The sequence below is a fragment of the Panthera onca genome, chromosome C1 (assembly GCF_046562875.1).
Source record: "Panthera onca isolate mPanOnc1 chromosome C1, mPanOnc1 haplotype 2, whole genome shotgun sequence".
Lineage (NCBI taxonomy): Eukaryota > Metazoa > Chordata > Mammalia > Carnivora > Felidae > Panthera > Panthera onca.
In genome coordinates this window covers 200,388,514-200,408,900 of record NC_138346.1, presented here as the reverse complement: position 1 = coordinate 200,408,900, position 20,387 = coordinate 200,388,514, and the positions used below count along the sequence as shown (strand labels likewise).

General features: G+C 46.8%; 1 protein-coding gene across 2 annotated transcripts in view; it reads right to left on the bottom strand.

Annotated features, from left to right (window-relative positions):
* Positions 1–8,833: 8,833 nt before the first annotated feature.
* The window catches only part of PTAFR (platelet activating factor receptor), a 29,224-nt gene continuing 17,670 nt past the window's right edge, over positions 8,834–20,387 (bottom strand). For both annotated transcript variants that reach the window (XM_078452151.2, XM_060624751.3), the window contains one exon: positions 8,834–12,093. In XM_078452151.2, coding sequence (XP_078308277.1) covers positions 11,020–12,048 — 1,029 coding nt within the window. In that variant the 5' untranslated portion in view covers positions 12,049–12,093 and the 3' untranslated portion in view covers positions 8,834–11,019. The remainder of the gene's footprint in view (positions 12,094–20,387) is intronic.

The window sequence follows — 20,387 nt, the reverse complement described above, 5'->3', positions numbered from 1 at the left end:
ACCATCAGGCCACAAGGTCAAGTATAAACAATGAAACAATAAACTGTGGAGAGCAACAATTACCTCCTTCCTTTCCAGTCTTCCCCTCCCTCTTCCCAGAGTACATGATAAGCGCCGGTGGAGTTATTCCTGGACTGTTGCCCTCTCTGGACAACACTCAGCCTGGGGCAACATTGGTGCCAACTGAGGGGATAGGGTAGGGGTATCGACAGTTATATGAGGCTAGACAGGCTCCCTGTCATCCAAGAACAGCCAATGCCCCATCCCAAGTGGCAAATTATCCTCTTCCGAGGAAAGGGAAGAGAAAGGAACTGGTATTTATTATATTCATTTTACAGATAAACCGAGGCTGGGGAGGTGAAGTGACCCGCCCAGGATCACAGAGCCGGTGGCAGAGCTGAGGGTCAAAAGATTTGTGGCGTTTGTTAACTTCTGTGGTATAAATACTCCCAACATGGCTGATTTCAGGCTACCAACGTGACATCTCTGAACAGGGAGTTGAGAAGAGGTGCTCACAATGGACTCTCACAAGCCAGTATGAAGTGGTGGTCGACCACTGAATAGCAGACACAATGCTCTATTGCATTGTTTTAAATGTTTATTTATTTTTGAGAGAGGCAGAGAGAGAGAGAGCGCTGGGGAAGGGCAGAGAGAGAGGGAGACACAGAATCCAAAGCAGGCTCCAGGCTCTGAGCTGTCAGCCCAGAGCCCGACACGGGGCTCGAACCCACGGACCGTGAGATCATGACCTGAGCCAAAATCGGACGCTCAACCGACCGAGCAACCCAGGTGTCCCTCTATTGCATTTTTAACACATCTGCCACTTGCTAAAGTGTGAAGAAAGAAACTTTTTTTTTTTTTTGACTTGTTCTCACAGCACATGGCAGAGGGCTGCCTATGACAGGCACTCATTAAACGTTGGTGAAATGACCGAAAAGACACCCATTCTCTTTTCACTAGGCCTTGTTGCCTCAGGCAGCCACACATACCAAAACTATCACATGCACATAGAGTTTTACTGACTCTCTCACACACAGAAACTCAAATAGTTTGTTGAAGCAATAGCAGGCAACTCTCCCTTGAACACGATGGGCTCACCATGAAAAAGATCCTTTGGGAAGATTTCTCCCTTCTCACCTTACTTCTTCCTACCCTGTCCTCTCTTTTTCCCAAAAGCCTTTTTGTGGGGGTAACGTGAAAGTTACCATTTTAGCCATTTTTAACTGTGTAGTTCAGTGAAATCAGGTATATCCATATTGTTCTAAACCATCACCACCATCCATCTCTAGAACTTTCTCACCTTCCCAAACTGAAACACCATACCTATTAAACAATAACTTCTCAGTCCTCTCCTCCCCAGGCTTGGCTCTCACCATGCTACTTTCTGTCCCTATGAATTTACTCTAGGCACCTCCCATAAGTGGAATCACACAAATATCTTTCCTTCATGTCGGGCTTATCTCATTTATCATAACGTCTTCAAGGTTCATCCATGCTGGGGGCGCCCGGGTGGCTCAGCAGGTTAAGCAGCCAACTTTGGCTCAAGTCACCATCTCACGGTTCATGAGTTCAAGCCCCACGTTGGGCTCTGGGCTGACAGCTTGGAGCCTGGAGTCTGCTTTGGATTCTGTGTTTCTCTCTCTCTCTATTCCTCCCTGGCTCATGCTCTGTCTCTCTGTCTCTGTCTCTCAAAAATAAATAAACATTAAAAAAAAATGTTTTTAAGGGTAATTCATGCTGCAGCACGTGTAAGAATTTCCTTCCTTCTTACGGCTGGATGATATTATAACGCATGAATACCCACACTTCATTTACCCATTCATCCTTCACGGATACTTGGGTTCCTCACACCTTTGGCTATTGTGAATATTGCTGCCGTGAACCGTGGTGTTAGAGTCCCTACTTTCAATTCTTTTGCGTAGAGTTGGGTAGAACCAGGATTCCTGGGCCATGCAGTAATTCCACGGTTGAGTTTTCGAGGAATCGCATGCTTTTATCCACAGAAGCTGCACCGTTTTACATTCCCGCCAGCAACGTGCCTGAGTTCCATGTCTCCACAGCCTTGCCAGCTCTTATGATTTTCTGTGTTCACCTCATTGTGGTTTTGATTTGCTTTACCCTAATGACGAGTGACACTGCGCGTCTTTTCATGGGCTTGCTGGCCGTTTGTACGTCTTCTTGGGAAAAATGTCTGTTCGTTTTTAAATTGCCCATTTTTAAATTGAGTTTTAGTTTTTTCTTGTTGAGTTGTTGGAGCTCTTGGTATAGTCTGTATATCAATCCCTTATCAGCTATGCAGATCATTCCTCTCATTCGGTGGGTTGCCTTTTTACTCTATTGATCGTGTGCTTTGATGCCCCATCCTTTCTTTTAAGGAACTGATTCAACATTTCTTTCCAAACGCCAAAATTCCCTGACTCATGCATGTGACCGTTCTCAAAACGTTCTCTGAATGTACTTTAGTTAGAATCACTCAGGAAGTTAAACAAGAAAGTGAGGCCAGTCATGCTTTGTTTTCTTTTTTATGGTTTCACATTTCTAAGGAAAATTCAGGGTTACACAATACGAGCTTCATGAGCGGGGGCAGGGACGCAGGGTCGTGGGCCTGTATGGAGGATGCTACAATCTATCCGGACAGGACATGACATTTGCCGGTACTTATTCCGTGCTAGATGCTCTTCTAAGCGATTTTAAATCCTCAAAACCACCCTATTATGTCAACCATGTATTATGTCATCCTATTATTCTCATTTTACAGGTGAGGAAACAAAGGGCCAGAGAAGTGAAAATCACAGACCAGGTGAAGCCAGAAATTGAACCTTGGCAATGCAGCCCGAGACCACTTTAATTTTCTTAATGTTTTTTTTTTTTTTAATTTTTGAGAGAGAGAGAGACAGAGAGACAGAGAGAGCCAGCTGGAGAGGGGCAGAGAGAGAGAGAGAGAGAGAGGGAGACACAGAACCAGAGGCCTTTAATGATCAGAATGTGATACTGTGCAGACTTTGGAGTCAGAAGGGTATAAAGTCTAACCCACGCGGCTAATGAGTACATGATTATGAACCCATTAGTAATCTCAGAGAAATTCAAACCAAAACCAATATTTTACTTAACACCTACCAGCAATTTGAAAGTTGGACCTGCCAAGTGTGGGTGGGCACTTGGAGACATAGAAACTCTCGAGTAACTCTGGGTGCGAGTGTAGACTGGTACAACCATGCCGGAAGTGATTTGGCAGTTCTAAGTCCAATCACATAGGAGTGTAGCCTCTGACCTAGCAATGTCACACCTGGGTATACATCCCGGAGAAATTCTCACACTGGTCCACAGGGGAGCATCTGGAAGGGTCTCCTCACATTGTTTACAGAAAAGGGAGAGGAAGACAACCCGTGTCCATCGCCGGTGGAACAGGGAAGTAAAATGTAGGCGCACATGATGGAGGGCCAGGCAGATGTTTGCAAGAGTGAGCCAGACCTGCTCACTTCAATATGGTTCAATCGTAAAAACAATGCTGAGTGGGAGAACAATGGGACCGCAGAAGAAGTTCCCCAGCTTAATTTATGTAAATCATGCCTTCAATGTAAATTTGAAATGAACACCCGCAGAAAATAACACTACATTTTCCAAGGATACCTACAAAGTCGAAGATTCTTCTTGAGCCCTCTAGAGCTGTTATGGGGGCTGAGACTGGAGAAAGGTGATAACAGAAAATAACAGACATTCAAACAGAAAAATGCACGAGGGAAGTGTCTTACCAAACGCAGGTGAAAAAAAGGGTCTATGCTTCCACAGCCATAAAAAGGATGAGATTGTGGGGCGCCTGGGTGGCTCAGTCAGTTGAGCGTCCGACTTCGGCTCAGGTCGTGATCTCACGGTTCGGGAGTTTGAGCCCCGCGTCGGGCTCTGTGCTGACAGCTCAGAGCCTGCAGCCTGCTTCAGATTCTGTGTCCCCCTCTCTCTCTGCCCCTCCCCCACTCATGCTCTGTCTCTCTCTGTTTCAGAAATAAACATTTTTAACAAAAAGAGGATATTGTAATAGCAATGTAATGGGACAGACAGCAGCTATACTCATGGTGAGCATAGCATAATGTGTAACCTTCTCAAATCACTAAGTTGTTCGGCTGAAACTAATGTAACGTTGTGTGTGAGACTCAATTTTTTCTAAGAAAGGGTCCATACAGTCCAGTTCTACCAAGGCATTGCTCTGTGACCTTGATTCAGTCATTTCCCTCCTCGATACTTTTTTTCTCATCTGGAGCATGGAAGATACAAGCCTTCGCTTGCCCTGAAAGCCGTCTACAGAGAAAGTCAGCGTGCTTAGAATGAAAAGTACATGGCCTTTGGAGCCAGGCTGACCCCAGCTGTTTACTGCGTGGCCTTGAGAATCACTTCGCTCTTTAAGCTCCTGCTTTAAATAAATAAAGTGGTCAGGGCAGGCTTCACTGCGAAGGGGACATCTGAACTCTCTTGATGGAGGCGAGGGAGTGAGTCATACAGATAGATACCTGGAGGGGGGCGGGGGGGGGGCGGAGAAGTAATTCAGGCAGAGGGAAGAGTCAGTTTTATCCATAGGTAACGATGCGAAGTCCCCCCTCACAGTGCCTGGCACGCAGTCAGTGGTCAGCCGCGGCTGAGCCTTCCCCCCTTTCTCTCCTCTGATGAAGATGTCAGGATCCACGTGACCACTTAATGCACCCTCTAGCTTTAGCGACCGTGACACTCTGGCTTCGGAAGTTCTTTGAAACACTGCATTCACGTACACCATCTACCTGCGGGACCACTCCTAAATGACCACAGGAGTCTCAGCCCAGAAAAAAGTCGTTGCTTCCGGGGCTTGAGCCTGCACGGAGAGCACAAGAGCCCTCAAAGAGGAAATTAGAAACAGCAAGGCGGGGCCCTCGCCAGCTGCTGTTCCCCTCAAGAGATACACCAGCATGCACCAAAGCCAGGACAGTGCCTGAAGGGGCTCGAGCAAGGGTACAGTCACATGGAGGGGGTGAGAGAGGGAAGGGACCCATATTTACTAAGGCAGATCTGGGTTTTGAGTATTATTCCGCCACTTGCTAGCTCTTCCCTGAAGCCCTCCGAGCCTCAATTTCCCCATTTGCAAAATGGGCACAAAGAGACCAACTCTGTCCAGAGGTGATAAGGACTCAGTGAGATAAGACTGGTGAAAACGGCAAGCAAATACCTGGGCTCAACAAAAAGTACATCCTTTTCCTTCAGTCAGTCTTTATTTTATTCAGCTTAGCACAGTGACTGGGCCAAAATAGGTGCTCTATAGGCGTATTTTTGGATAGCTGGATGAATGGATACATGGATGAATGCGATGTGGAGAACAAAGGCAAAAGAAATAGAGGGGAAAAGCTAAATTTCCTTACGACTTACAGCCCACTGACAAGTACTTGAGACAGTCAGAGTGACCTTCCTCCAGGAACTCAATTGCCTCGATGCTAATACTTTGCTGGAGGCAAAAGGCACAGTAGCCCGCCCACCAGATCCTGTAAATTTTCTTTACCATATAAAAATCCCTTTGGAGGGGCACCTGGGTGGCTCCGTGCATTAAGCAGCCAACTCTTGATTTCGGCTCAGGTCGTGATCGCATGGTGGTGAGATCGAGCCCTGCGTTGGGCTGAGTGTGGAGCCTGCCTGGGATTCTCAATCCCTCTCTTCCTCTGCCCCTCACCTGCTCGTTCATCCTCTCTCTCTCTCTCTCTCAAAATGAATAAATAAATAAATAAATAAATCATGAATAAAAACAAAAATCCCTTTGGACACTTCCTTTATCTCTACCCTCCCCCACCACGACATATGTTAGCAATCATCCTCCAAGCATATGGTCCACTGATATATATCTGAAGGGTCTCAGGACTAAGATTTTACTAGACAGTTGTACACGACTTTGTCCTAACAACAGCTAGCCCCTCAAGGTTCTGGAAACCTTGCTTCCAAATTCCTTAGAGACTCACACTATCCCCAGCCCCCTCCCAACGTGAAAGTATGTAATCAGTCACTCCCCACAACCCCAGTGCCGCTCTTTCTGCCCACAGGTCCTATCCCCGTGCTTTAATAAAATCACCTTTTTTGCACTGAAAATGTCTCAAGAATTCTTTCCTAACCATTCGCTCCCGGACCCCACATTTCACGTCAGATGGATGGGTGACTGGGTCAGGAGGAGGATGGCTTGCTAGCAGGATATCAACGCAAACATGATTTGTATTACAGCAACACTAAGTCTGCACAAAAACCAAGCGTTTTACAAGAGGGTTTTGTTATATCTGTTTGTAGCGTTAGGTCTCAAGCACAAATATAACATAGATAAGTAAAAACCAGCATAAACAAGCCTTGTTCTGGTCTACTGTGCCCTTCGCTTATCACTCTTGTGTCTATGACTCATCATGATGAGGTGAGGGACCACTCCTTGCCTATACCAGCATTCTCCAGCTGAGATCACCGGTGCGAAGCTGAGGTCAGGGCAGGATGGGGCCTTCCGGATATGCCAGATGGCTTGGGAATCCTGGTTGGTGATGTTTTAGCCAAAGAATTACAATTCGGCTTTTCCCAGAATCTTGTTACCAAGAAGGGAAAGACACAGGCAAGCAGCCAGCTCTGTGTTCACTGCAGCTTTGTGTTGTGTAATTTCTGCAACCACTGTGCCCCTCGGAGCCTCATGTTTCCCTCAGTGAGATGAAGGGATGGGACCCTCCTAGCTCCAAAATGTTCTAATGTTCTGATCGTCTGAAAATCCCTGAAATTTCTTTTAAAATATGGACATGGAACTTTGAAAGGATATGTACTAAATTCCTTCCCCATCTCTCTCTCAAGACTCTCCTTAAACCCTTTCTTTCTTTCTTTCTTTCTTTCTTTCTTTCCCTTTTATTCTTAAGCAAGTATTTAATGGTGGTCAAAACAAAAGCATACTTTCAAGGTGGGAGAGTGTACAGGCCCAGAAGTGGCAACTGCCTCCTTAAACCCTTTCCAAACAAGTGTATGTACATGTCAAAATGTCTGTCAATGCTCCAACCTGGGGAAGCAAGCTTTGGAGACAGACAGACAGACCTCAATCCTAGACCTTGTGTGAGAAATTGTGATTATATATATGGTTAAGATTCAGATACTGCCCCCAGGGTCAGAAAGACAGACCTTGAAACAGATAAACTTCAAAAATCATAGTAATTAAGACGTAAATGGGGCACTTGGGTGGCTCAGTCAATAGAGCATCCGACTTCAGCTCAGGTCATGATCTTGCGGTTCATGAGTTCGAGCCCCACATTGGGCTCTGTGCTGAGAGCTCAGAGCCTGGAGCCTGCTTCGGATTCTGTGTCTCCCTTTCTCTTTACCCGTCCACTCACATTCTTTCTCGCTCTCAAAAATAAATAAACATTAAAAAAAGAAAAAAAAGACATACAAAAGTTGGACCCTCCCAGCCCTAATGCAGGAAGAAGGAAGCCAATTACCTTCCCTGAGGGAATTCAGGAAGGCTACCTGTAGGAGGTGTTCTGGGCGTGGCCAAGAAGAGAAAGCATCTGAGAAGGTCACAACCAGGCAGAGGTCACAGGGGAGTGAAGATGGCCTCTGTGTCGGGGCAACATTCTGAGAGAAGCAAAAGGGCAGTCACAAATTACCATGTCAGAACTATCTGACTTACTCTTTATTGAGCACTTACTGAATGCAGACTCTGTGCACTTTGTACACATCACAGCCGTGTTTGCTAAAGTGTGCCAGGCCAGCCAGCAGGGCATAGGAGGGGACTGGAGGCAGGACACCAAGAACATTTTTATCTTAATAGTTACATTTGGGGGCGCCTGGGTGGCTCAGTCGGTTAGGTGTCCGACTTTGGCTCAGGTCATGATCTCATGGTTCATGAGTTCGAGCCCCGCGTCGGGTTCTGTGCTGACAGCTTGGAGCCTGGAGCCTGCTTCGGATTCTGTCTCCCTCTCTCTCTGCCCCTCCCCTGCTTGTGCTGTGTCTCCCTCTCAAAAATAAACAAACATTAAACAAAGTTTTTTTAATAGTTATGTTTTAAAGGGCGCCTGGCTGGCTCAGTCGGTTGAGCGTCCAACTTTGGCTCAGGTCATGATCTCACGCTCATGAGTTCGAGCCCCGCGTCAAGCTGTGTGCTGACAGCTTGGAGCCTAGAGCCTGCTTCAGTTTCTGTGTCTCCCTCTCTCTCTCTCTCTCTGCCCCTCTCCCACTCGCTCTGTCTCTCTCTCTCAAAAATAAACTAAAAAAAAATTTTTTTTAAATAAATAAATAAATAAATAAATAAAATAGTTACGTTTTAAGGGGCGCCTGGGTGGCTCAGTCAGTTAAGCGTCTGACTTTGGTTCAGGTCATGACCTCACGGTTCATGAGTTCGAGCCCCGCGTCGGGCTCTGTGCTGACAGCTCGGAGCCTGGAGCCTGCTTCAGATTCTGTGTCTCCCTCTCTCTCTGTCCCTCTCCCACTTGTACTCTGTCTCTGCCTCAAAAATAATAAATAAACATTAAAAACAATTTAAAATAAATAAATAAATGGTTATGTTTTATGTTTATGTTCCTCTTCTGTGTGTGGCAGGTGGCATTCATTCTCACATAATTTAGTTATAAAACATGCTTTTCAACAGGTTTAAGTTTTAAAAAGTGACTCAATTCAGGAGCGCCTGGGTGGCTCAGTCGGTTGAGTGCCTGACTCTTGATTTTGGCTCGGGTCATGATCCCAGGTCCTGGGATCGAGCCTGTTGGGCTTGGCACTGAGAGTGGAGCCCGCTTAGGATTCTCTCTCCCTCTCCATCTGCCCCTCCCCTGTGCAAGAGCACACTCTCTCTCTCTTAAAAAAGAATCAAAAAGCGACTCAATGCAGAGAAAACTATTTATGAAGTAAACATACAGACGGATGGTACACAGATATTGAAAAGTTGTGAGGCGGGTACACAAATGACTGAAACGCAAGAAACACGGTGCTTTAACATCCAAGCATTTATCTCTCTCGGAGAGGAGTTGCAAGTCGCAGACACCCATTCGAATAGGCTTGAGCAAAATAAGAGAATGTGTCCTGACGAGGGACTCTCATGGGACCCAGAAGAAGGAATGCAGATGTTGCTGGGCCTGGAGAAGGGCTTGGCCTGGAGGAGGAGGGCAGCAGGCCGAGAGGCACCGGCCCCTCCTCGCTCTAGGCTTCTGGGCTCCCTCTGGTCTCCGCTTTGCTCTGTGCGTTTCCATCTTCTCTCCGTGCGGGGTCGGTTTGTCCATTATGTTCCGGCTGTCACCCACCCTCCCCCGCCCCACCTCATACCCACAGCCACACGCGTGTAGACACGCACGCACACGCCCTGCTCCAGACTTGTATGTCTTCAGGTAAGTGGCCCGAACTAGCACCCCTGAAGCTGACTGCCTATTCCTGGGAGAGAACCTGACTGGCCCCCCTGGAGCCAGACGCCCACGTCTCATCCATTCAGCTCCTATCAGAGGATCAAGAGGAACACCTTCTCAGAAAAAGGAGGCATCTGGGATGAGCAATCATCCTGACCAAGAGGTATCCGCCTCGGGATCCGTGGTTCATAACAACCCTATGAGGTAGGAAATGTAGCTTATGGTTCCGTGGCAGGAAGTGACAGAGCCAAGACTTGAAACCGGGTCTGTGTGACACAGCGCTCGACTCTGGGGCACTACCCACCTCGTCACCATCAGCGAAGTTCAGCCCACAGCTACCGTCCCAGACCCCAGCAGGTTACTGGCCCAGTGTGAGGCATTTATCACACTCAGCCCGATAGACAGGAAATAAGGATTTCACTTTATGAGAGGACTATGGCTGGAAGGGAGGAAGACGTCTCAGGAGAAATCACCGGGCTCTGGAGACCAGGGGAGGCTCCTCCAAGCCTCTGGGTCTGTGGCTGCCGTATTCACACCACAGGTGCTCAGGCTGTGAGAAGAGACTCATTTGAAACTATTCACCGAAAATCATGAGCAGGCATCTAGAGACCTTCAAGAGAAGCTGACACCTCTCTTCTGCACCCAGAATACAAAGTGCCTGCTGGCCTTTGGGACTATAGCTGCTCCTCTCACCTTCTGGAAGCTAAATTAGGAGGCGGGCCCCCCCTCAGAAAGCAAGGTGGTGGAGGAGACCCGACAGGCCTCTCCCACTGTGGAGGCCTCACCCGCACACAGGTACTTCTCAGCCTAAGTCCCCTTTCTCGTGGGAGCCTCTGAGCAGCACGGTGCCCTGGATGCCCCAAACTTGGCTTTGAGGGGTCTTTGCCCACCCCCAGTGGGGAGCGGCCCCACAGGAGGTACTTCATCAAGGTTCACTGTTAAGACAGACAGATGGATGCAGCTCTCGTGTCTCTCGCACTCCCACAGAGCCGACCCAAGTCCGAAGTGAGGCCCGTACAGAGGAGGTGAGCTCCCCACCCTAGCCTTGGATCTATGCACGTCTTATCATCTCTGGCACCTTTCAGGATGGGTCGTTGGATGAGTTGGAAAAGGTGCCACTGTGCCACTTCCCCTAAGAAGCGTCCCAAAGGCCTTGTGCCTCTGAATGAGGCAAGGTGGCAGTCTCCTGGCTCCAAGTTTTCCCCAGAGATCCTGCCACACGGCCAGGGGAGTACCCCCTTTCCCCAACCACCCCCCCTTCTCTGCCATTATAGTGGTAAAGGAAGTGGTTGCCAAAAAGTTCAGGTCACACCGGCTCGGGGCTGCTGCCCTGGTAGGGTGAACAGGGTGGCTCAGAGTCTGCCCCCAAGGTCTGCCTCTGGCCCCGACTCTCCCCACAGAGCTATCAGACTCAGGTACTCAAGGTGAGGTCATCAGCCAAGGTGATTATGGCACGTGCCCAATGGTGGCTGGCGGGGCACATTGAAATTCTGGATCTCCCAGCAGTCTGGGCCTGCCATCAACCCCACCTTGGTGAGGTAGCCTCCACACTTAAAGGGTCGCTAGTGCCCAGAGAGGAGGTGCCCAGACCACGGCAGAGACCTTTTTGTCCCCCGGGTCCGTTGATGTCCGTGGAAGATAAGCCTCTGGGCCTGGCCCCAACAATCAGGGACTAATTTTTGAGACAATTGGCAGGGTTCTGGCTGAGCGGCATGACCACTTCGGTGCCGGTCTCCGAGGTAGCCCGGGAGCACTTCCGGGTGCTGCGCATGTTGTAGAACTTCTCAGTGAGGTGCTTGCGAAACTTCTTGGTGAGGAAACAGTAGATGATGGGGTCTAAGACGCAGTTGGTGCTAAGAAGGCAGAGGGTGACCTGATGGGCATCGTTAACAGACTGGTGGAAGTTGCCCCTCTGGATGTCCAGCTCAGCCAGGGTCCAGGGCAGCTGCACGATGTGGTGGGGCACGAAGCAGATGATGAACACGGCCAAGACCGTGCAGACCATCCACAGAGCCCGGCGCTTGACTTCCACATTACGCTGCAGCTGCACCGGCTGCGTGAGCAGCCTGCGGATGATGACCAGGTTGCAGAAGAGGATGAGGAGGAAGACGAGGAAGAAGCTGATCACGAGGAAGATGTGAACGACGAGGACAGGCGTGCTGCCCTTCTCATAATGCTCAAAGCAGCGCGTGATGTTGCCCGAGCCGGTCTGGTTCGGCACCACGTTGGTGGAGTCCAGGACGAAGAAGTAGGAGGCGGCAGACACGATGGCCACCCAGATCACCAGGGACACGGAGAAGCCACGCTTGCGGGTGGTGGCCTGGGCGGTCTTGATGGGCCGTGTCACCGCCTGGAAACGGTTGTAAGTGATGACAGCCAGGAAGGCCACTGAGCAGTAGGTGTTGATGAAGAAGAAGCAGCCGGCCAGGTTGCACAGGAATCTGGGGAGAATCCAGTTGCCCTGGTTGTGGTAGTAGATGATCCACAGGGGCAGAGTGACCAAGAAAAGCAGGTCAGCCACGGTGAGGTTCACCATGAAGATCTTTATCTCATTGAGTTTCTTAGAAGGGTACAGGCAGGCAAAGACCCACAGCACGTAGCTGTTGGCGATCACCCCCAGCACAAAGATGATGCTGTAAACAATCGGGAAGAGGGTGTATCGAAACTCAGAGTCCACATGAGAAGAATTGTTTGGCTCCATCGCTACGTGTGGAAGGGACAGCTGGTCATAGAATCCTGCCCCGGCCTGGAAGATCACACAGGAATTTTGGTTAATGAAGGATCAAAAGGGAACTTTCTCATTTAATCAGTTCCAACACTCTTTGCACATTTAAAAAGCTCTAAAACCGCGGTATCTTCTAATTAGTTGTCAGTATTTTTTTTTTCTGAAGCAAATAATGGTGTGTTTTTAAAATGAACAGCATCTGAGGGGTGGCTGGGTGGCTCAGTCGATTGAGCGACCGACTTTGGCTCGGGTCATGATCTCGCGGTTGGTGAGTTCAAGCCCCGCGTTGGGCTCTGTGCCAACAGCTCGGAGCCTGGAGCCTGCTTCAGATTCTGTGTCTCCTTCTCTCTCTGTCCCTCCCCCACTCATGCTCTGTCTCTGTCTGTCTCAGAAGCAAATAAACATTAAAAATTTTTTTAAATAAATAAATAAATTAAATTAAATTAAATAAACAGCATCTGAGATTCAATGAAATCAATGGCAATTAATGACAAGAATGGCAACAATTTGCGCTCCATTTTAAAGCATACCTTCTTATTCTTCGACTTATTTTGGCTTAAAGTTTTGGATCATCTACTTCTGATGATAAACTATATGAAAATGTATATTATAAAATGTTTATTTTTCTAACAGCTTCTGAATATTTTTCTCTTGATGAAATTTGAAACACAAAATTGAGTGGTAAATGTTCTCTGTATTAAAAAATAATCTATAGGGTCGCCTGGCTGGCTCGGTCGATAAAGCATGTGACTCTTGATCTCGAGATCAGTGAGTTTGAGCCCCATGTTAGAGGTAGAGTTGCCATAAAAAATCACAATGATGGGGGCACCTAGGTGGCTCAGCAGTTAAGCATCGGGCTCTTGGTTTCAGCTCAGGTCATGATCTCACGGTTTGTGAGTTCTAGCGGAGCCTGCTTAAGATTCATTCTCTCTCTCCCTCTCTCTCCCCCTCTCTCTGCCCCTCCCACACACACTCTCTCTCTCTCAAAATAAATAACTTTTAAAAATCATAATGATAATAATAATAATTTATGTGTTCATACAAAATCTGGAAAGTACAGAGAATTCTATTTGGGTGACTCAAAGATGAAATATTAGCAAATCATTAGAAAGAATGAGTTATATCTAATTGTACTGGCAAGGAAAGTTGTCCCTGGATAATATTAAGTAAAACAAAATTTTAAAGATTTTTGTGGCCCCATTATATATATGTATATGACAGCTAGGAAATGATCTAGAAGGATATACCTTTAGGAGTTGACAGTGGTTAAATAACCTTTGGGAAGATGAGATGGGCTTGGTGCAAAGTTTATTTTATGCTTCTTCTGTTTGAACTTTTTAGGAGCATTTATTGCTATAGTAATTTTAAAAAACGTTTAATGAAAAAGAAAACTGGGGGAGCCTGGGTGACTCAGTTGGTTACGTGTCCAAATTTGGCTCAGGTTATGATCTCACAGTTCGTGAGTTCAAGCCCACATTGGGCTCTGTTCTGACAGCTCAGAGCCTGGAGCCTGCCTTGGATTCTGTGTCCCCCTCTCTGTCTGCCCCTCCCCTGCTTGTGCTCTGTCTCTCTGTGTCTCTCAAAAATAAATAAACGTTGAAAAAAAGAATTTTTTTTTTTAAAGAAAACTATAGGAGTGCCTGGCTAGCCCAGTCAGTGGAGCATGCAACTCTTGATCTCAGGGTTGTAAGTTTGAGTCCCATGTTGGATGCAGAGAATACATAAAAATAAAATCTTAAAAAAAAAAAAAAAAGATAAATATATAGTGGAGAAACCCAGTAGACAATACTTCAATGAAATGATTAAGATTAACTCATCATTAGTAAGACACATCAACATCAGGTACCCTTGATATGATAAAAGATATAACATCATTCTGTGGTTTTCTTGTCAAAACTGCATAATCTCAACCTAGTCATGAGAAAACTTCAGACAGACGCCAATTGTGACACATTATATAAAATGATCAGAAGGGTGAAGGTCATGAGAGATAAGGAAAGACTATGGAGCTGCCATAGGACAGAGGATACTAAGGAGACATATGATAACTAAGGACACTGTGGGATCGTGTATTGTATCCAAGAACAGAAAAAGATAATTAGTGGAAAAACTGGTGTGACTCAAATAAGGTCTGTAATTTAGTTAATATCATATCAATGCTCATTTCCTGGTTTCGATCATTGTATCATGGTTTTATAAATTGTTAACATTAGAGAATGTTGAGCAAAGAGCACACATGCATTCTTTGTACTATTTTGCAACTTTTTTGAAGGCCTAAAATTATTTCAAAACAAAAAGTCTTTTTTTTTTTTTTTGATGTTTAATTTATCTTAGAGAGAGAGAAAGAGCATAAGCAGGGGAGGGGCAGAAGGAAAGAGAGACACAGAATCTGAAGCAGGCTCCAGGCTCTGAGCTGTCAGCACAGAGCCCGACGCGGGGCTTGAACCCACGAACCGTGAGATCGTGACCTGAGCCGAAGTTGGACGCTGAACCGACTGAGCCACCCAGGCGCCCCAAAACACAAAGCCTTTAAAAGTAGAAGATTAGGGGTACCTGGGTTGCTCAGTCGGTTAAGCGTCCGACTCTTGATTTTGGCTCAGGTCATGATCTCACTGTTGGTGAGATTGAGCCCCAAGTCGGGCTGAGTGCTAGGTGTGTAGCCTGCTTGGGATTCTCTCTCTCCCCATCTCCCTCTGCCCCTCCTCCACTTGCATGTGCATGCTCTCTCTCTCTCAAACAAACAAAGAAAACAAAAACAAAAACAAAAACAAAAAAACAAAAGAAGGAAGATTAAACTAAGCATAATCCCACTACCCAAAGTCTGGTCTATTTCCAACACCCTCTTTGCCACCATCCACTCTCCATCACAACTAGTTGCTACCTCCTCTCTTGCTTCTCCCACCGTGTTGCCACATGAGTCCGGAAGTCTCTCTGATACTTGTGTTGCAGCTGTGGGTGGAATGGAGACTGAGGGCGTGAGGGGTGGAGGGGGGGGTTCAGCAAGGCCCAAGGCTCATCATCCATCAGAGAACAGTGAGGAGAGCACAACATTGGGAGTAAGACACTCCCTCGGAGCCAGACACCCTGCTAGGCGTCTGCATGCACTGCCTCACTTGAGTCTCAAAAAAGTCCTTTGAGATAGGAAGTAAAATTCCCATTTTACAGCGTAGGAAACAGTATAGGGTGTTTATGTGACTTGTTCAAGGTCACACAGCTGTCAAGGGATAGAGCCAGGATCCAGCTCTGTGCCTAAGAGTCTCATGGGGGAGATGGACAAAAGCCGTGTAAACAAACATAGTTGCCAGACAAAGAAAATGGGGTGCTGTTATGGAATACGGATATACTTAGAAAAGAGGTGATGTTTCCTTTAAGACCAGAATGAGGAAGAGTGCTTCAGGCAGAGGGATCTGCATCTGTCCAGGACTGAGGCAAGAAAGAGCCGAGTAGGTTATAGGAACGGAAAAGAGGGGCACGTGATGGCCCAAACCCTGATCTCTAGCTGCCACACTCCATCCTTATCTCCTGCCATCTTCCCACCAGGCTCCAGTCAAACTGGACTTCCCTGGTGGGTCTTCAAAGGTGCTCAGACCTTTCCTACGTAAGCCTGCAAGCATACACCCATGCCGATGCCTTGAACCCTCTTCCCTAACCATGCACCACCTCCGCCTGGCCATTCTAGCTCATGTGTCAGACCCTAAGTGAATTTCACTTCTTCAGAGAGGTCTTCACGGGGCCGAGTCTGGTCCTGCCTGAAAGCTCCCTGTACTTCTTTGTAAATCCTAGAGCCGTTGTGATCACTTCGTGTCTGTGTGATTCATAACACTCTCCCATCTGACCTTGAGCACCAGGAGAACAAGGAACTTGTCTGTCTATTCAGCACTATTCCCAGCAGCATGAACCAACGAATAAAAGAATGGGCGATAAGGCTAGTTGATTACAACCATCTCTTTGGGAGCTCTGGAGCAGTGGAAACACTTGAAGAAGAAGCTCAAAAGATACTTATAGGTGAGTTTAAAGAAACACCTAGCTCTAAAAGCAGAAACACACCCATACATAGAGAGAACAAGCCATGATTGCCAGTGGGGTGGGGGTGGAGGGATGGGCAAAATAGGTGAAGGGGAGTGGGGGAATGCAGGCTTCCAGCTACGGAATGAACAAGTCACAGGAATAAAAGGTACCGTATAGGGAATATAGTCAATGGTACTTTAATAGTGTTGCATGGTGACTGATGGTGGCTACCCTTGTGGTGAGCATAGCATAACCTTAGACAGTTGTCAAATCACTGTGTTGGATGCCCCAAACTAGCGGAACATTGTGTATCAACTATACTTCAATTTAAAAAAGAAAAAAAGAGGGGCGCCTGGGTGGCTCCGTCAGTTGAACGTCCAGCTTCAGCTCAGGTCATGATTTCACGGTTCGTGAGTTCAAGCCCCGCATCGATCAGGCTCTGTGCTGACAGCTCGGAGCCTGGAGCCTGCTTCAGGTTCTGTGTCTCTCTCTTTCTCTGCCCCTCCCCTGCTCACGCTCTCTCTCTCTCTGCCACAGACTGAAGTTGGTGGTTGTCTTCAGGAAAAGCACTTCAGCAATTGAGTCATAAGCTGAACTTTGTTTTGGATCATCATTACCACTTGAAAAAAATGACTGACAGACTGTGGTTTTTCAAACTTGAGTATCATACTTTCTCAAATATGAACAAAGTGAACCCATCACCTCACGGAAAACAAATGACAGTATGTGTTGCCAATGAGAAAATTCGAATTTTCGAGAAAACTGGTATCTTGGGAAAATTGTATTTGTCAGTATGAGTTTGACAGCTTCTTAATGCTTAAAGAATTTTCTGATGAGATTGGTGGTGATATGAATGAATGCAATTGTCAAAAATCCTTTAATGAAAGATCTGTATTTGGAAGACCTGCATAACTTAGCGAACGGATGTTTTCCAAATGAGGAAGACAGGTTTCAAAATTAGGCCTAGGCGAAAGAATCAAAGGCTGATGGGTGCCTGTGTGGCTCAGTCAGTTCAGCATCCGACTCGGGTTCAGGTCATGATCTCACGGTTCGTGGGTTCGAGCCCTGTATCAGTCTCTGTGCTGACAGCTCAAATCCTGGAGCCTGCTTCAGATTCTGTCTCTCTCTCTCTCTCTCTCTCTCTCTCTCTCTCTCTCTGCCCTTTCCCCACTTGTGCTCTGTCTCTCTCTCAAAAATAAATAAACATTAAAAAAATTAAGAAAAAAAAAGGAATCAAAGGCCAAAACAAATCAATACACTGCTGTGCAACAGATTACAGAGAGTTCATTGATATGATTCGGGGCTTCCACATTGCAACTAACTTTTAAGAAACTACCATTTGTGGAGCTTTGATGCAGTATCAAGGTATCATCAATTATCTGAAAAAGATATCAAAATATCCCTCTCTGCACAAACACATATCTGTGCAAGGGCAGATTTTCTTACACATACCATGCTGGACTAAATGCAGGAGCAGATAGGACAATCCAGCTGTCTTCTAGTAAATCCATGCTTAAAGAGATTTGCAAAGAAATTTAAATCAAGTCTACTTTAAATTATTTATGTTTTGAAATTGTTGCTATTTTTTGCTACAAATGTTATTTGTGCTAACATGGAATGAGTTCATTATTGGCTTTTATACCTAAAAACAAAAATTTTTCCAATGTCTTAGTTTTAATTTTGAATATGGGAAATATTGATGGATATGGCCCATGTAAACAAAAGCTCTCTGGGGCCCTCAATAATTTTTAAAGATAGAAAGAGATCCTGAGACTGGAAGATTTTAAATTTTTTTTAATGTTTTAATTATTTTTGAGAGAGAGAGAGAGAGACAGAACGTGAATGGGGGAGGGGCAGAGAGAGAGGGAGACACAGAATCCGAAGTAGGCTTCAGGCTCTGAGCTGTCAGCACAGAGCCTGACACAGGGCTTGAACTCAGGAACTGCAAGATCGTGACCTGAGCCGAAGTAGGATGCTTAACTGTCTGAGCCACCCAGGTGCCCTGAGACCAGAAGATTTTTAAATCGCTGCTCCACAAGACAAAGAAAGAAAAAGACACAAGCTGGTGGTTACTATGGGGAAGGGGGGTTGGGGATTACAGAGTGCACCTATTGTGATGAGCACCAAGTAACGTAGACTTGTTGAGTCACTGTATCGTACGCCTGAAACTCACGTAACACTGGATGTTAACTATACGAGAATTAAAATTTTAGACTTGAATTAAAAACAATCGCTGCTGTACAATCTCAGCCCACACTCCCCTCCCTCCCCCCACCACCTTTCCTTTGAGCCCAAGATGCCCATCCATCTGAGACTGGCCTTGTTTCTTTCCCCTGCTGGACCTTCATGTCTTGGGGCACCCTGTTCCTGGGCCCTCAGAAAGGCGAGGAGGCAGCCCCACAGCTGAGCAATGCGTGTGCTCGCTCTGGGTCTTTGAGGAAGTCATGTCCCTACTCACCCCCACCATCTACCCCACTCGTAAGTAAGTCCTTTCCTCTTCTTGGGTTTAGGCTCCAGCTTAGTGGGGTGGGGGCAACTCTCCACCGGAAACTGTCTTTCTGCAGCCAAAGAATCCAATCCAGGATATCGCCTCAGGCCCAGTCCCCTGTGCCACGCCTGCCCAGGCCTGTTGAGAAAGTCTTCCCACCAGGACCAGGACCAGGGTAAGGCTTGCGAGGCATTCACGTTGAGTGCAGATCTTAAGCAGACGCTGAAAACCTCACTGATCAAGATACATAATGTTTAATGCAATATCTTTCGAAAACTCAAAACAGTATTACAGAGAGTTCCTTTTGCCTCCGGTTCTGATATGGCTCTGCCTGGCACAGTTCTGATCCTGTGTCTTCATTGAAAATTTTGGTATTTTGATGGGGCGCCTGGGTGGCTCAGTCGGTTGAACGTCTGACTTCGGCTCAGGGCATGAGCTCACAGTCCGTGAGTTTGAGCCCTGCGTCAGGCTCTGTGCTGACAGCTCGGAGCCTGGAGCCTGCTTTGGATTCTGTGTCACCCTCTCTCTCTGCTCCTCCCCTGCTCATGCTCTGTCTCTCTCTGTCTCAGAAATAAATAAAAACATTAAAAACTTAATAAAAAAAAAAAAAGAAAATTTTGGTATTTTGTTCATCACAAAATTTTTTTCATTCATTGATTTTTTAAAGATTTTCTCACCACGTGAATGGAACACACACACAGGTTAGCCCAACTCACCCATTCAGTCACTCACTCATGTAGTCACTGAGCAAAGCACTCACTGGCTCCAGGCCCTGGTCAGAGTGCTGAGGCCTCAGAGAACAGACCCAGTCTCCACCCTTAAGTGGCTCACAGGTCATGTTGCAAAAGAGAGATTCAGAAGTAAAGTGACGAGTGTTAGAATGGTGGAGGTTCCAGAAGTTGGGATAATTCCGAAATGGTGCCCGTACCCAGACTTGAGGGTCAGGGGTGACCCCCTCCCTATGCTGAAGGACAAGAAGGAGTTAGCCCGACGAGGAGCCCCAGGCAGAGGGACAGCGTGTGCAGAGGCCCGGAAGATTAGCAGAGGATGGACCTTGTTCTCAGGGAACTTGAGACGCTTGGTTTAGTTAAAGCTTAAAGGGGTGGGGGGGCTGGTGAGGAGAGAGGGGCCTACAAAGTAAGTACCAGTCAACTTAAGAAGGATCTTAAGGGGCACCGTCAGTTAAGCATCTGACTCTTGATTTAGGCTCAGATCATGATCTGAGGGTCATGACATAGAACCCCAAGTCTGGCTCTCCACTGGGCATGGAGCCTGCTTGGGATTCTCTCTCTCTCTCTCTCTCTCTCTCTCTCTCTCTCTCTGAATCTCTCTCTCTCTCTCTCTCTGCCCCGACCCATCCCACCCCACCCCCTCTAAAAAGAAAAAAGATAAGAAGCTTAGTTGAGCAACTAAATGCTGTGGGAAACTTATTTGTATCCTATAAAAAGGGGCTCCTGGGTGGCTCAGTCGGTTATGCGTCCAACTTCGGCTCAGGTCATAATCTCACAGCTCGTGAGTTCGAGCCCCGCATTGGGCTCTGTGCTGACAGTTCAGAGCCTGGAGCCTGCTTCCAGTTCTGTGACTCCCTCTTCCTGCCCCTCTGCCACTCGCTCTCTGTCTCTCTCTCAAAAATAAACATTCAAAAAAATAAAAAAACAAAGTAACTGTAAAAAATATCTCTTAGACAAGTGGAAGAACTCAAGCACAGACTAAGTATCAGATGGAATTCAGAAATTAATGGTAATTTTATTAGGTGTGATAATGATATTATGGTTCTATATTTTTAATCCCTTATTAGGTATACATAGTGAAGTATTTA